The sequence below is a fragment of the Halichoeres trimaculatus genome, unplaced genomic scaffold, assembly GCF_033239565.1.
Source record: "Halichoeres trimaculatus isolate MK-OKI-2021-1 unplaced genomic scaffold, fHalTri1.1 fHalTri1_scaffold_1, whole genome shotgun sequence".
NCBI classification, from domain to species: Eukaryota; Metazoa; Chordata; class Actinopteri; order Labriformes; family Labridae; genus Halichoeres; species Halichoeres trimaculatus.
This window is the reverse complement of record NW_027437179.1, coordinates 976,207-991,984: the sequence shown is the minus strand read 5'-3', so window position 1 is coordinate 991,984 and position 15,778 is coordinate 976,207. Positions and strand designations below refer to the sequence as shown.

The 15,778-nt window shown below is 40.8% G+C and overlaps 3 protein-coding genes across 4 annotated transcripts in view; 2 read left to right on the top strand and 1 right to left on the bottom strand.

Moving 5' to 3' along the window:
- The window catches only part of grm7 (glutamate metabotropic receptor 7), a 378,422-nt gene that overhangs the window by 56,614 nt on the left and 306,030 nt on the right, over positions 1 to 15,778 (bottom strand). The window lies entirely within an intron of this gene.
- On the top strand, positions 566 to 4,688 carry LOC141790155 (E3 ubiquitin-protein ligase TRIM35-like). The gene is made up of 2 exons (XM_074669871.1): positions 566 to 693; positions 2,770 to 4,688. Exon 2 carries the CDS (start codon positions 2,787 to 2,789, stop codon positions 4,170 to 4,172), a length of 1,386 nt encoding a protein of 461 aa, XP_074525972.1. The 5' UTR covers positions 566 to 693; positions 2,770 to 2,786; the 3' UTR covers positions 4,173 to 4,688.
- LOC141790304 (nuclear factor 7, brain-like) lies at positions 11,742 to 14,854 on the top strand. Its single transcript, XM_074670133.1, has 2 exons — positions 11,742 to 11,869; positions 13,253 to 14,854. Exon 2 carries the CDS (start codon positions 13,270 to 13,272, stop codon positions 14,647 to 14,649), a length of 1,380 nt encoding a protein of 459 aa, XP_074526234.1. The 5' UTR covers positions 11,742 to 11,869; positions 13,253 to 13,269; the 3' UTR covers positions 14,650 to 14,854.

The following is a 15,778-nucleotide window of genomic DNA, read 5'->3' as shown; positions in this document are numbered from 1 at the left end:
GGAGCCTTGTACAATGCATCTTGAAAAGCAACTTGCAAAACCTGTCTAAAAACCACGTCCTCGACAATGTTAAAAGGTCTTGAATTTGTTGCAACCCACTTTGCAATTGTGTCAGTTTGTCCAAGGTAGACAGGCTGAAGCTCCGAAACAAGAGAAGAGAACTTCTCCCAGAAGAGTGTGCATAAAACTGTATGTTGGTTGACTATTCTTGATTTATTTTTTCATTTATTTATTCATACTCAAATCTACTTGAACAAATTGCGCAAAATCCTTTAACAGAGACATTTCAGGTATTTTGAGTCATTCTGCACAGCAGAGGAGTAAATTGATCAGATTGATTAACCTGATTAATGCTTTAATTTTGACACCCTAATATATATATATATATATATATATATATATATATATATATATATATATATATATATATATATATATATATATATATATATACACACACACACACAAAGTTTGTGTGTGTTCTCCTGCCTCATTTCGTTGCCGTACGCCAATCCTGTAGGTGGCGCTAACGCGCCTTAAACTGCTTTGCCAACCGCCAATGAATCAAACAGAAGAAGGAGCGGGAAAATAAAAACTTTCAGTGTCCTCCTCCAGCTCAGAGAGGACTGTATGCAGGCCGAAGGAGAGGTCCATTCCCTGACTCCCTGAAGACGGCACCGAGGCAGAAAGACGGTAAGATTCCTCTTAGATATATTCAGTCTATGGAGAAGTCGATGTGTTAATGTGAAGAGAAAAAGCTTGGGCAGAGGTCTCCGGAGCGGCTGTTTCCACCTCTGCTCACAGCAGCCTCAGACTGAGCAGCCAGGAAGGTGCAGTGAGATTTCGAGAGGGAGAGCAACGTGGTGGATTACAGAACCACACAAACACAAAGAAGGGCACTTAAGATTAAGAATCGATATCATCAGCCTTTATGTTTTCCCTCATCAATTCTTTACACGTCGTCTGGTCTGCAGCTCCCTTAGCTTAGCAGATGATAACAGTTTACCGGGATAACTTTGTTTCAAAATGTTCAGCTTCAAGTTTTACTGCAGAACCGAACTCACAAAGAAATGATCATTACTCCCTAACACCAGATTCCCATTCAGTACATTCAACATGACTCTGAATAGGATAAGCGGATCAGAAAATGAATGAATTTACCAAAACGATGTAAACAAAGTAGCGGTTAGCTTACATCGGTACAACTCCGTCTTCATTATTCAGGATTTCAGCAACTCATAAACATACTACATGTAGTCTTTTTCAACAATACTGAAAACGGCAAATACCAAATAGTAACAGGTTGACAAGAGAAAGGCTATATGCAGGCTCATGGCTTACTTCATAACAACGGCAAATTTCCAAACAAGGAGACAATACTATAACCACTTCAAGACACTAGATAGACCACTTCAGTCAATATCATATAACCTGCAACAAAACAGCACATTAATTTAACGTGACGTGCAATTTTTACTTATCGAGATTTAATTATGCACAGCGATATCCAGATCCAGTTACCAGTTAAATATTTAATCACTTATGAACTCAACCATATGCTGCAGACACAGAAAACTTACTACGTCCCTTTTTCATCAGAAAGGGCACGGGTTTCAATAAAAAAAAATCTTATTTTGGTATCAATGAAACCTTGCTGATACCCATCCCTTACCTTAAGCAATGGAACATCTCAGAGTTTACATTCAGCACTCTCAGAGAGTGCCACACCTTCTGCATGTGTGTGACTGGTCCCGCCCGCTAACGCTCCTGTGCCAGTTACTCCCAAAGCCAGAGCCGTTCGCAGGTCTCTCTACCTTCAGTTCAAGGGAATCATCACACACCAGCAGAGCTGTGAATGGCTCATTAGTATATGAAAGTCACGACTACATCAGATCGGCTTGACTCCCCAGACCTATCCATTTTAACAGTTGGAGTGCCTACACTTAAATCTCCTGTGAACGGTCAGCAAATCACTAGCCATTGGCCACTCTTGAATTATTGTGTTACAACTGGGGATCCTTCCACTTTTACTGCTATAGATAAAAATTAGTATCACCACTTAATGTTTATTATCTATGAGTAATATTGTATGACATTGAATACACTGAATGTTTTATCATATTTACACACTCCAGGGCTATATTTAGTCCAAAACTGGAGATAAACTCTTCTGCCTGAACTATATTTCGTAAAAAGCTAACAAAGCTTAAATAAAAACTAAGCAAAGACTCATCATCTCCATGTAGGTAATATTATCTTCTGTTAATGATGCATATCCTGATATAGGATTTATCCTTAAACTTAACTTAAATACAACTAATTCCCATCTTCTCCAAAAAAAAACAATAAAAATTTTAAAAGATACTTTATAGAACCACAAGTATTCATTGAACAAGAACCATTCAAAGTATCTGGTAGTTAGTTGTCAAGGAATGCAGCATTAAGTATGGAGAATAAAAATAACCCCAGTGTCAATACCATAAAGTGCTTTAAGAAACATTCAAGAATGTCTGTCTTATTGTTGGCTAATTGAATTTTGTGCATTAACCTGGTGCTCACAACGAAAGTTCCACACATGTACGGTCTCAGAGGTTGAGTTTTTAAGGAGCTTCCAGTGAGCCAAACTCATCCTCCTGAGACTGGAGGATTTGGAGGGGATTGGTAGTGTTGGTGTAGTTTTATTAACCTTCATCCATTGTTGGTTATCAGGTTGTTCATTAGGGAGGATAAACAACTTCCTGTTCTAACATGCTGTCCTCTGTTTTTCAGATTCACTCACAGACTAGATGGCTTCAAAACTTCAAGACGATCTCTGCTGTCCAGTCTGTCAGGAGGTCTTCAGAGACCCTGTTGTTCTGTCATGTAGCCACAGCTTCTGTAAAGTCTGTCTGCAGACCTGGTGGAAAGAGAGACCAACACGAGAGTGTCCACTCTGTCAGAAGAGATCCTTGAACTCAGATCCTCCAGTTAGTCTGGTCTTGAAGAACCTGTGTGAGTCCTTCTTACTGGAGAGAGGTCAGAGACCTTCAGAGGATCTCTGCAGTCTGCACTCTGAGAAACTCAAACTCTTCTGTCTGGACCATCAGCAGCCAGTGTGTCTCATCTGCAGAGATTCAGAACAGCACACCAACCACAGATTCAAACCCATGGATGAAGCTGTTGGAGAGCCCAGAAAGATTCTGCAGGAGAGTCTGGAGCCTTTAAGGAAGAGGTTAAAGGTTTTTAAACAAGCTCAGGTGACATTTGATAAGACTCAAAAACACATTCAGGCCCAGGCCCGACACACAGAGGGGCAGATTAAGGAGCAGTTTAAGAAGCTTCATCAGTTTCTAGAAGAGGAAGAGGAGGCCAGGCTGTCTGCACTGAGGGAGGAAGAGGAGCAGAAGAGTCAGAGGATGAAGGAGCAAATGGAGGCTCTGAGCAGAGAGATAGCAGCTCTTTCAGACACAGTCAGAGACACAGAGGAGCAGCTGAGAGCTGGAGACGTCTCATTCCTGAAAAACTACAAGGCTGTAGTGGAAAGAGTCCAGCAGCGCCCCCTGCTGGAGGATCCAGAACTGCCCTTCGGAGCTCTGATAGAGCAGGCCAAACACCTGGGCAACCTGAGCTACAACATCTGGATCAGGATGAAGGACATGGTCTCCTACAGGCCTGTGATCCTGGACCCAAACACCGTTGGTCAAGCTTTGATCCTGTCTGATGATCTGACCACTGTGCGCGGAGGAGAGACAGGAAAGCTTCTTGAAAACCCAGAGAGACAGAAACACTATGGTGTCCTGGGCTCTGAGGGCTTTACTTCAGGGACGCACAGCTGGGTTATTGAGCTTAAAGACAGGACAGTCTGGTTACTGGGTGTGGCCCCAGAGCACGAGCTGAAGTACAATAGGGACCATAAGGACAATATAATCTGGGGAATGAGCTGCCATAAAGGTAAATGGGCAGTACACACACCATCCGACCGAAACACTCCTTTCCCAGGTCTGAACCGTCTCCAGAGGATCAGAGTGAAACTGGACTGGGACAAAGGAGAGCTGTCCTTCTCTGATCCTGATACCAACACACACATACACACCTTCACACACACTTTCACTGACAAGATGTTTCCAATCTTTTGTGCTGTTGATTACCTGAAGATTTCTGCTGAAGAGGTGTGTGTGACTCAACATTGCTGACTGTATGAGTCTGAAGGTTTGTGTGATACAATCCATGACCCCCCTGTAGAAAACTTTATGGAGTCTTTTTTTCTGTTTTGTTTTCATTTAACTTTATAAGGCAACTGCTGCTAATAAACATATGCTTAAAGGTGTTAAACAAAATTTGACCCAAATATTTTCACTTTTCCAAATGGATATCTTGGCTTTATTGACTACTGATTGTCTGTATCAGCCCTGAAAAAACGTTTCTGTCTCTACTTGAGAGTCATCATCAGGACCATCAATCTTGTTGGGACGGATCAACAGCTGTTTAATTCTTTACTCCATAATGTAAATATGTAGAGTCACCTAAAATTACCTGAATGTATAATCCAATTTCCATGACGTCAACGAAAAGGTTTTTATATTTTCTGTAAAATGATTTGGAGTGTTTTGAATCATGCACATGTTGGAACCTTTCACGTTGAAAAATGAAACCAGTGAGGGGATGAAAAACTGAAGTTCACCATGTGTCCACTCGGAGCTGTCTTCAGATAAGATGTCTGATTGTAAAGCGAAAATAAACATGATTACAGGTTCAGAAACAGTCTGGCTTTGTGTATTTCATTTCTTCACTGACATGGAGTCATACGTCTGCCATTAGTCTGGTTCTGTCCCATGTTTCTGTCTGTTAAAGGAAAGTTGTTCCTTCCTATTGTAACTTGCTAAATGCTGCAAAGCTCTGCTCATGGTGGGCTGAAATGAGATAAAACTTTTTTCTCTTGATGTTGGGTCTCTGTTAATAAAATTTCAACATTTAAATTTCAATATTTCAATATGATACAAATTCAAAATCCATTACCTGCTGACCAAAGTTTTTTTGATCAGTCTGTTTCCTGGGTATTAAAGTCCCAAAAAGAACAGAGAACGACTCATTTTTTCGCTATTGTTTTCTGCGCAAAGAACGAGAAACGGGACATTTTTGCATCAGAGTGATATTTAGAAGTGTTGATGTGTTCTAAAAGTCATTTTGGGGCTAAATGTTCTTCTACATACAATACCAGAGGCATGAATCAGTCTGTGAAAGTGAAATAAGCTGATTTTTACATTGTAACCTCACTTTACTCACTTTCCAAACCATGCAGAGCTCTGTTTGGAATTAGATCTTGGTTGTGGATCTAATGTAATTTTGGTGCAGATAAAAGAAGCTCCCTCTGTGACAGGTACAAGCCAGATTAAAATCACCAACTAGCCTATTGAACAGCAACATGAGACCCTGCTCTGATTTTTTCCACTCTTGAATGGTAGAGTGGCTTTTCATCTGATGATGTGTTTAAGTTGAAATGCATGTTGTTAAAACAGTAAACCAAACATACAGATGTATACATCAATCAATGGCCGAGGTGATTGGATGCATAGCTAACAATCCAGTCTTTTTAAACTGACAATACTGCAATAAAACAATTGTCTCAAACATTATATTTTCAATTCAACAATACAGAGATAAACATCCGATCTTCTGCGACAAATTGACAGCATTACTTGATCACAAATGGTGTGAATACAGAAAACAGCTCAGTCCTTCAACCTTAACACGGAGGCACCATTAGGACCTCCTAGAAAGTTGTTGCTGAAGTACGAGCTCTGCTGGCGGAGCATAGATGCTGCACATGCCAACGAAAGCCCCCCACTTACTGTATGTAAATTACAGATAGTTGACATTATGTGTTTATTTTCTATTCGTGAAAAACATACTGTGTAACAAAACTGTACCCAAAACTAATACGATTCATGACCGTTAATACTTCTTTCAGAGATGACCTTCGTGAAATAAGCAAGATTAACATCTGGTACGCCAGATACTTACTTCTGCATAGTGACATCAATTCAGCAGAAATCGTAGCCCAATCAGAGAAGACCAATATTTATAGTTTTTTTTTTTTTTTTAGTTTTTTTTACAGTTATTTTTGACAAGATGTGCCTATTTATTCTGTATTTAAAGGAATATTCTGATGGACGCAAAACTGATTAAAACACCAATATAGTTCAGTGCTGACTCATATAGCATATATGTGTGTGTGTGTGTGTGTGTGTGTGTGTGTGTGTGTGTGTGTGTGTACTGTGTACACCACTTGTGTTGATTTGGAATAAATGCAGGGAATGCACTAAATGCCAGTTCTCCGTGCCTGACAGAGGGACTTTTATTGTGAAGGGCACAGCACTGTCAGGCTTCAAAGCCCTGCCCACAAACAAAATGAAATGTGAAGTGGAATTTTCATTTTTTGTGCGAAAATGAAAAAAACATAAACTGTCTGTTTCTTGTTTTTTGCTTTTTAGCCTAAAGTTTTTTTGTGTGTGTTTTTTGCACAAAATGGAAAACCAACTTGATTTTTGGTTTCTGCTTGTGTCTTGTATACCCAGGAAACAGACTGATCAAACCTACCTTGGTCCCTTCCACCAAGGGAAATGGGTATAAGCTGCTAAGAATATATTTTGTTTAACTTTAAGGTAGATGAAGTCATATTTTTTGTCTTTCTCATACAGATAAGAATTCTAAACTTAACATCAGAAGACTGAAATTAAAGTCCGAGACCACCTCAAAAAGTGGGTCTCGGTCCGGTTGTTTTGTCTGCACCAGGGTTCGTTTGAGTCTATTCACACCTGCATGGAAAGTCCAACCAGCGTGGGAAACGAACCCTGGTCCATTTAAAGTGGACCAAACAGTCCAGGTCTGAATACGCCCATAGTCTGATCACAGTGAACAGTGTCTCGATCAGCAGCTGCATGTAGTCGGTTTATTAAGGTCTTTCCTGGTGAAAAGTGTGCTGTGGTAGCGGCACTGTGTAGACATTTTCTCCAGCTGCAGGTTTCTCCTCACAGTGAACCTTATTTATCAATCTTGCATGGGAATTTGCTCAGATCTGGGTGTAAAAACGAGTTTAAGGCAACGTTCACATGTGTTTTCACGTGCGTACCAGGACCAGGACCATTCACAGTGTACGCCTAATTAATTTCTTGTTAATTTACTATTATTATTATTATTATCATTATTATTATTATTATTGTTAATTTAAACTTAATCTAATTTCTTGTTGCTAGGCGCTGCCCACGTAGCTGCCTGTTGCAGTAGCTCTCTCTTCTTTGTCCGTTTCTTGTAATTTTTTTTGTCTCTTTTTTGTCATCTTTGTATTTGGAGTGGATCATCACTTTGTATGTTTCATTGTTGGTCACGGACACCAAACTTTTTGTGGCTTCAGCGATATTTTCTTTTCTCCTGTGTTTGTCTGGAGATCCTACATGTAACCATGGCTGCATTGTTTACATGTGAAATTAGCTGTTAGCAGCCTGTAGCATGTCAATGCTAACTAGTGTAGGGCTTGATGATTTCCCTCGAGCTGAGGAGGAGGCAGTGAGGACGACGTGCTGGTTCTCAGGTGTGAGCTGGGAGGTGACGACATGGACCTGTCCTTCCATCCATCGTTGTTGGGAACGTGGGATCTATCTCCGGTGGGATGGATGAGCTAGCTGTGCTAACCCAGCGGCATCGTGCTGTTCACGGACGTGGCTGACGGAGCTGACATCGGACGCCGGCGCCCCATTGGAGGAGCTTCGCCTGCTGTGAGCAGACAGGATCCAGGAGACAGAGACTGAACAGACTGCTGGGGAGGCTCAGTCCTGGACCCTGTGGAGGTGGAGACTGGCTGGGCTGGAGAGTGGTGGACGAGTGGTGGACGGGATGTTGTCATCTATTTTCTTATGGACATTTTTTCACTTTCTATACACTTTCTTACTTTAGTTTTCTTGATTGCTGCTGTGACTCCTGAATTTCCCCTCAGGGATAAATAAAGTATTTTCTATTCTATTCTATTCTATTCTATTCTATTCTATTCTATTCTATTCTATTCTATTCTATCAGCTGTTGATAAATGTGGCAGCAGAAAATAATCGTAATTTACATAACACGCCCCAAAATATTCAAGGTTCAGCTGACTGAACCCAGGGAATTTACAACATGGAGAGACACATAACGAGAAAAAGGGAACTCCTTCATGCTGGTAATCAACAACGCCACAGTAACAGTGGAGAGAAATGACACCGTGTTATTTGTGAAAAAAGCTCACCTGCAAAGAAATCACTGCAGTGATTCAGCAGTGTGGATGTGACAAACTAAAATACAGCAGAGTTTGAAAGATGTAATTTAAACATTCTTTATTTATACTTTGATTAACTAATCTGACTGTGATGTCTGAATATTAGAAGCCACAATATAATTAACTGTTTCTATTCAGGTCCAGAAAGGTGGAAAGTTGTCTTTTAAAAATATGTTTGAGCTCTGAAAGAAGCTGCAGACTCCAGCCTGAACCTGTCACAGACTGAGGAGGGAGTGGAGCTGTTTCCAGGTCTGCATCAGTTTCATGTAGAAGTGACAGAGGGACACACCAACCTGCTCTGTGTCAGATACAGATAAAACATTTTTGATATTGCAAACTTGTTCACCTATAAACTGATCTCATTAATTTTCATTTGTGGTCGTTTTGGTCAATCCAAGCGTCCAAGATGTGTGTAGATCCTACACAATTACACACGGGCAGACCAGAGTTTTCAGATTATTCGTACCACAAGACGAGCACATAGGATGTGATCTCATGAACGTCTTTTGTTATAAAATAGTCGCGTTTTTGCACACAGTTCACATTTATGTGATTATATTGTGGGGAATGAAACAATAGTTCTCTACAGGGTGGGGGGGTGATCTCCTGTAGCTGATAGCCTCTTGAAGGCCCCTCCACACCTAAGCAGGATCGTTCGCTGAGAATTGCCTTCTCAGCTTCTCAGAGTAGCTCCTCTTAGCTGCTCTGATTTCCTTTGTCAGCTGTTCATAGTCTGCTGTCCCCACCACATATTTGGTGGCAACAGATGACATGGATGTGTACCATGGTCCACAAAATCGGGGCAAACAGACCGTGTTCCTGGTAGACTGGTATATCAATCATGGTGCCAATTTGTGAGGTGTCAGGACATGGTACAAATTAGACTACTGAACAAACCATAAAGAGGTGATAGTTTCATTTCACTCCATCATGTGAGCTCATTTAATTCAAAATGTATATATCAATATAAATATATAAGTTTATATTTAAAACATGAAATGCTGTCAAAAATTTTTTAATTGATTTTAATGCAGAAACCGTATGTATTAATTTTTGTGCATTGGGAACCAAAAACAAACAAACAAACCAAAAAAGGGTAAAAAGGATATATTAATGTATAAAATATATAAACAATGAAAATATTAAATCAGATTAATTTTGGTGTTGCTTTGGATAGGTTGCTGTGGATGTTACAGTTTTTCTCGATTGTTTACACACAATTTTTGGTGCCTGAGACACAATGACCACAACATATAACCAATGCACCAACTCCATGAACCAAGTCTGCTAAACTATAAGCACAATTCCTGCTTTACACTCGGACTGCAGATCTACAACACACTTTTTTCAGAACACTACACACAATTCTCTGAGTTTTGGCACAAATTTCATGAAGTAAACGTCTTGTTTTCACAAAGAACACAATGCCACTCAAAACAGTCAAATGAATATTCCTATTATGCACACTGACTCATCACATGGGTAAACACCTGCCACACATTTTTACAACTAGCAATCAGAGCTTTAGCATAAAAGGGCAACAGGTGAGTTTCTCTGTTTTGGAACAATGGATGCCAACATTGAAATCAGAGGGAGAGCCAGAGGTGTGAGAATGAGAGGAGGAGGACGCGAAGGACGAGGAGGACGAGGAGGACAAGGAGGATGAGGAGAACGAGGAGAACAATGAAGGATGAGGGCCATAATCTCTGATGAGATCGGGGCCACTTTGGTTGACCATGTGGTGAACCATGGTCTAACAATGAGGGAGGCTGGGCAAAGGGTGCAGCCAAATTTGAGCAGATACACAGTTGCATCCATCATCCCGACTTTCCAAAATGAAAATAGGTAAGAAATGTAATCTTACTAGTATTGGGAAATTGTTGTACTGCAATTCAACACAGTACTCAATGAGTACAGTATTACAGTATTACCAGTGGACTGTTCTGAAGGACTGTAAAACAGTAAAGTGTTTATTTGAGAAATGTATTCCTTCTTTTTATCCCTTCACAATATTTACATTATTTCACTCTCTGTATTTGCAGAGCTGAAAGACGACCATCAAGAGGAGGTGGGGAGCGTCTACTGTATCTAGAACAGGAAAATCAAATTGTGAACATGGTCCTGGAGAATAATGCCATTACATTACGACAAATCCAAAGAAAAGTACGAGAAAACAATGACATTTTTCCAAATGTTGATAGAATAAGTTTATCCACTCTGGACCGTGTCTTGTGAAGAAATTCTCTGAAGATGAAACAAATCTACAGAGTTCCATTTGAACGCAATTCAGACAGAGTCAAAGAACTGTGATATAACTATGTGCAAGTAAGTCCTCTACAATCCTGTAACTGATGCATACCTTGAAAACTGTAAATATTATAAATGTTTTAGTTTTGGAATCATAATGAATGTATTTCACAATAGTGACCACTCCATGTCTATTTCTGATATTATCCTGTGTGTTTCAGAGAGTCCTTGAGCTAGAGGTGGCTGCAGTGGAGCACCAGTTAGTCTTTATTGATGAGGTTGGATTCAACCTCACAAAAAGACGTAGAAGTGGAAGGAACATCATCGGCCATTTTGTGTTCTGAGTCAAAAAAAAACAAAAAACAAACAAAAAAAAAAATTCTAAAATATTTTGCAAGAAGTGTCACACTGAACACAACAAGGCCCGAGTCATGATGAATATTATGTAATCACAGTGTTTTACACTGAGCACATCAGTGTCCAACTGGTTCATATAAATGTTTGTTCATCTAGTGGTTAGTGTGTGTCATTTGGAGACAAAACACCATTTTGAGAAGAATAAACACTGTTTTGGATGTAAAGTTTCATTTTGCAGGAGAATTGAGGGGTTTTGAGAAATGTGTGAGTGATTTGTTGATTTGTGTGTAGAGTCCTGAGAATATGAGGCATCCTTTCAGAAAATGTGTGTAAACAATCGAGAAAAACTGTAACATTGTTAAGACCTAGGTCTTGAATTTATTGCAACCCACTTTGCAATTGTGTCAGCTTATCTGAAGTGGACTTACTGAAGCCCCAAAGCAAAAAAGAGAACTTCTTCCAGCAAAATGTGCATAGTACTTTATGTTGGTCGACTACTCTTAAATTATTTTTTCATTTATTTATTTAAACTCAAATCTACTTGAACAAATTGCCCATAATCCGTTACCAGAGACATTTCAGGGATTTTGAGTCATTCTGCACAGCAGAGGAGTAAATTGATCAGATTGATTAACCTGATTGTTTTAATTCATTCATTTTGACAGCTCTAGTATGTGTATACACACACACACACACACACACACACACACACACACACACACACACACACACACACAAACGCACACACACACACAAAGTTTGTGTGTGTTCTCCTGCCTCATTTCGTTGCCGTACGCCAATCCTGTAGGTGGCGCTAACGCGCCTTAAACTGCTTTGCCAACCGCCAATGAATCAAACAGAAGAAGGAGCGGGAAAATAAAAACTTTCAGTGTCCTCCTCCAGCTCAGAGAGGACTGTATGCAGGCCGAAGGAGAGGTCCATTCCCTGACTCCCTGAAGACGGCACCGAGGCAGAAAGACGGTAAGATTCCTCTTAGATATATTCAGTCTATGGAGAAGTCGATGTGTTAATGTGAAGAGAAAAAGCTTGGGCAGAGGTCTCCGGAGCGGCTGTTTCCACCTCTGCTCACAGCAGCCTCAGATTGAGCAGCCAGGAAGGTGCAGTGAGATTTCGAGAGGGAGAGCAACGTGGTGGATTACAGAACCACACAAACACAAAGAAGGGCACTTAAGATTAAGAATCGATATCATCAGCCTTTATGTTTTCCCTCATCAATTCTTTACACGTCGTCTGGTCTGCAGCTCCCTTAGCTTAGCAGATGATAACAGTTTACCGGGATAACTTTGTTTCAAAATGTTCAGCTTCAAGTTTTACTGCAGAACCGAACTCACAAAGAAATGATCATTACTCCCTAACACCAGATTCCCATTCAGTACATTCAAAATGACTCTGAATAGGATAAGCGGATCAGAAAATGAATGAATTTACCAAAACGATGTAAACAAAGTAGCGGTTAGCTTACATCGGTACAACTCCGTCTTCATTATTCAGGATTTCAGCAACTCATAAACATACTACATGTAGTCTTTTTAAACAATACTGAAAACGGCAAATACCAAATAGTAACAGGTTGACAAGAGAAAGGCTATATGCAGGCTCATGGCTTACTTCATAACAACGGCAAATTTCCAAACAAGGAGACAATACTATAACCACTTCAAGACACTAGATAGACCACTTCAGTCAATATCATATAACCTGCAACAAAACAGCACATTAATTTAACGTGACGTGCAATTTTTACTTATCGAGATTTAATTATGCACAGCGATATCCAGATCCAGTTACCAGTTAAATATTTAATCACTTATGAACTCAACCATATGCTGCAGACACAGAAAACTTACTACGTCCCTTTTTCATCAGAAAGGGCACGGGTTTCAATAAAAAAAAAATCTTATTTTGGTATCAATGAAACCTTGCTGATACCCATCCCTTACCTTAAGCAATGGAACATCTCAGAGTTTACATTCAGCACTCTCAGAGAGTGCCACACCTTCTGCATGTGTGTGACTGGTCCCGCCCGCTAACGCTCCTGTGCCAGTTACTCCCAAAGCCAGAGCTGTTCGCAGGTCTCTCTACCTTCAGTTCAAGGGAATCATCACACACCAGCAGAGCTGTGAATGGCTCATTAGTATATGAAAGTCACGACTACATCAGATCGGCTTGACTCCCCAGACCTATCCATTTTAACAGTTGAGTGCCTACACTTAAATCTCCTGTGAATGAGCCTGTTGGGACTTGAACCCTGTCAGACTCACGGTTAGGGTAAATCAATGAAACTTTGTTCATTAGGGAGGATAAACAACTTCCTGTTCTAACATGCTGTCCTCTGTTTTTCAGATTCACTCACAGACTAGATGGCTTCAAAACTTCAAGACGATCTCTGCTGTCCAGTCTGTCAGGAGGTCTTCAGAGACCCTGTTGTTCTGTCATGTAGCCACAGCTTCTGTAAAGTCTGTCTGCAGACCTGGTGGAAAGAGAGACCAACACGAGAGTGTCCACTCTGTCAGAAGAGATCCTTGAACTCAGATCCTCCAGTTAGTCTGGTCTTGAAGAACCTGTGTGAGTCCTTCTTACTGGAGAGAGGTCAGAGACCTTCAGAGGATCTCTGCAGTCTGCACTCTGAGAAACTCAAACTCTTCTGTCTGGACCATCAGCAGCCAGTGTGTCTCATCTGCAGAGATTCAGAACAGCACACCAACCACAGATTCAAACCCATGGATGAAGCTGTTGGAGAGCCCAGAAAGATTCTGCAGGAGAGTCTGGAGCCTTTAAAGAAGAGGTTAAAGGTTTTTAAACAAGCTCAGGTGACATTTGATAAGACTCAAAAACACATTCAGGCCCAGGCCCGACACACAGAGGGGCAGATTAAGGAGCAGTTTAAGAAGCTTCATCAGTTTCTAGAAGAGGAAGAGGAGGCCAGGCTGTCTGCACTGAGGGAGGAAGAGGAGCAGAAGAGTCAGAGGATGAAGGAGCAAATGGAGGCTCTGAGCAGAGAGATAGCAGCTCTTTCAGACACAGTCAGAGACACAGAGGAGCAGCTGAGAGCTGGAGACGTCTCATTCCTGAAGAACTACAAGGCTGCAGTGGAAAGAGTCCAGCAGCGCCCCCTGCTGGAGGATCCAGAACTGCCCTTCGGAGCTCTGATAGAGCAGGCCAAACACCTGGGCAACCTGAGCTACAACATCTGGATCAGGATGAAGGACATGGTCTCCTACAGGCCTGTGATCCTGGACCCAAACACCGTTGGTCAATATTTGATTCTGTCTGAGGATCTGACCACTGTGAGTCGAGGAGAGACACCGGAGCTTCTTGAAAACCCAGAGAGACAGAAAGACCTCGGTGTCCTGGGCTCTGAGGGCTTTACTTCAGGGACGCACAGCTGGGTTATTGAGATCAAAGACACTAAAGTCTGGTTACTGGGTGTGACCCCAAAGCTTGATCCGAGGAGGGATAAGGACAATTTTGCAACGTGGGGAATGAGCTGCAATAAAGGTAAATGGGCAGTACACACACCATCCGACCGAAACACTCCTTTCCCAGGTCTGAACCGTCTCCAGAGGATCAGAGTGAAACTGGACTGGGACAGAGGAGAGCTGTCCTTCTCTGATCCTGATACCAACACACGCATACACACCTTCACACACACTTTCACTGACAAGATGTTTCCAATCTTTTGTCCTGTTGATTACCTGAAGATTTCTGCTGAAGAGGTGTGTGTGACTCAACATGGCTGACTGTATGAGTCTGAAGGTGTGTGTGATACAACCTGTGAATTAAATCCAAACATACCTGAATGTATAAGCCAACGTCATCTGACAATGTTTTTATATTTTCTGTAAAATGATTTGGAGTGTTTTGAATCATGCACATGTTGGAACCTTTCACGTTGAAAAATGAAACCAGTGAGGGGATGAAAAACTGAAATTCACCATGTGTCCACTCGGAGCTGTCTTCAGATAAGATGTCTGATTGTAAAGCAAAAATAAACATGATTACAGGTTCAGAAACAGTCTGGCTTTGTGTATTTCATTTCTTCACTGACATGGAGTCATACGTCTGCCATTAGTCTGGTTCTGTCCCATGTTTCTGTCTGTTAAAGGAAAGTTGTTCCTTCCTATTGTAACTTGCTAAATGCTGCAAAGCTCTGCTCATGGTGGGCTGAAATGAGATAAAACTTACTTCTCTTGATTTCAGGTCTCTGTTAATAAAAGATTGATTTTTGAATGTTAATGGGCCTGGACCTGTTCATGTTTTAGAACATGTCCTGAGATAATATTTGTCATGATTTGGTGATATGTCGTCAAAAATTGATGAATTATTTATTTCTACAGTTTATAGTCTGTGTGAATCAATAAAAGCAGACCTTGGTTAACTAAACAATTTAACCACACACTACGGTTCATGATAAATTATTTCAATATGATACCAATTCAAAAATCCATTACCTGCTGACCAAGGTATTTATGATCAGTCTGTTTCCTGGGTATTACAGTTTTTCTCGATTGTTTACACACAATTTTTGGTGCCTGAGACACGATGACCACAACGTATAACCAATGCACCAACTCCATGAACCAAGTCTGCTAAACTATAAGCACAATTCCTGCTTTACACTCAGACTGCAGATCTACAACACACTTTTTTCAAAACAATACACACAATTCTCTGAGTTTTGGCACAATTTTCATGGAGTAAACTTCCTGTTTTCACAAAGAACACAATGCCACTCAACACAGTAAAATGAATATTCCTATTATGCACACTGACTCATCACATGGGTAAACACCTGTCACACAATTTTACAATTAGCAATCAGAGCTTTAGCATAAAAGGGCAACAGGTGAGTTTCTCTGTTTTGGAACA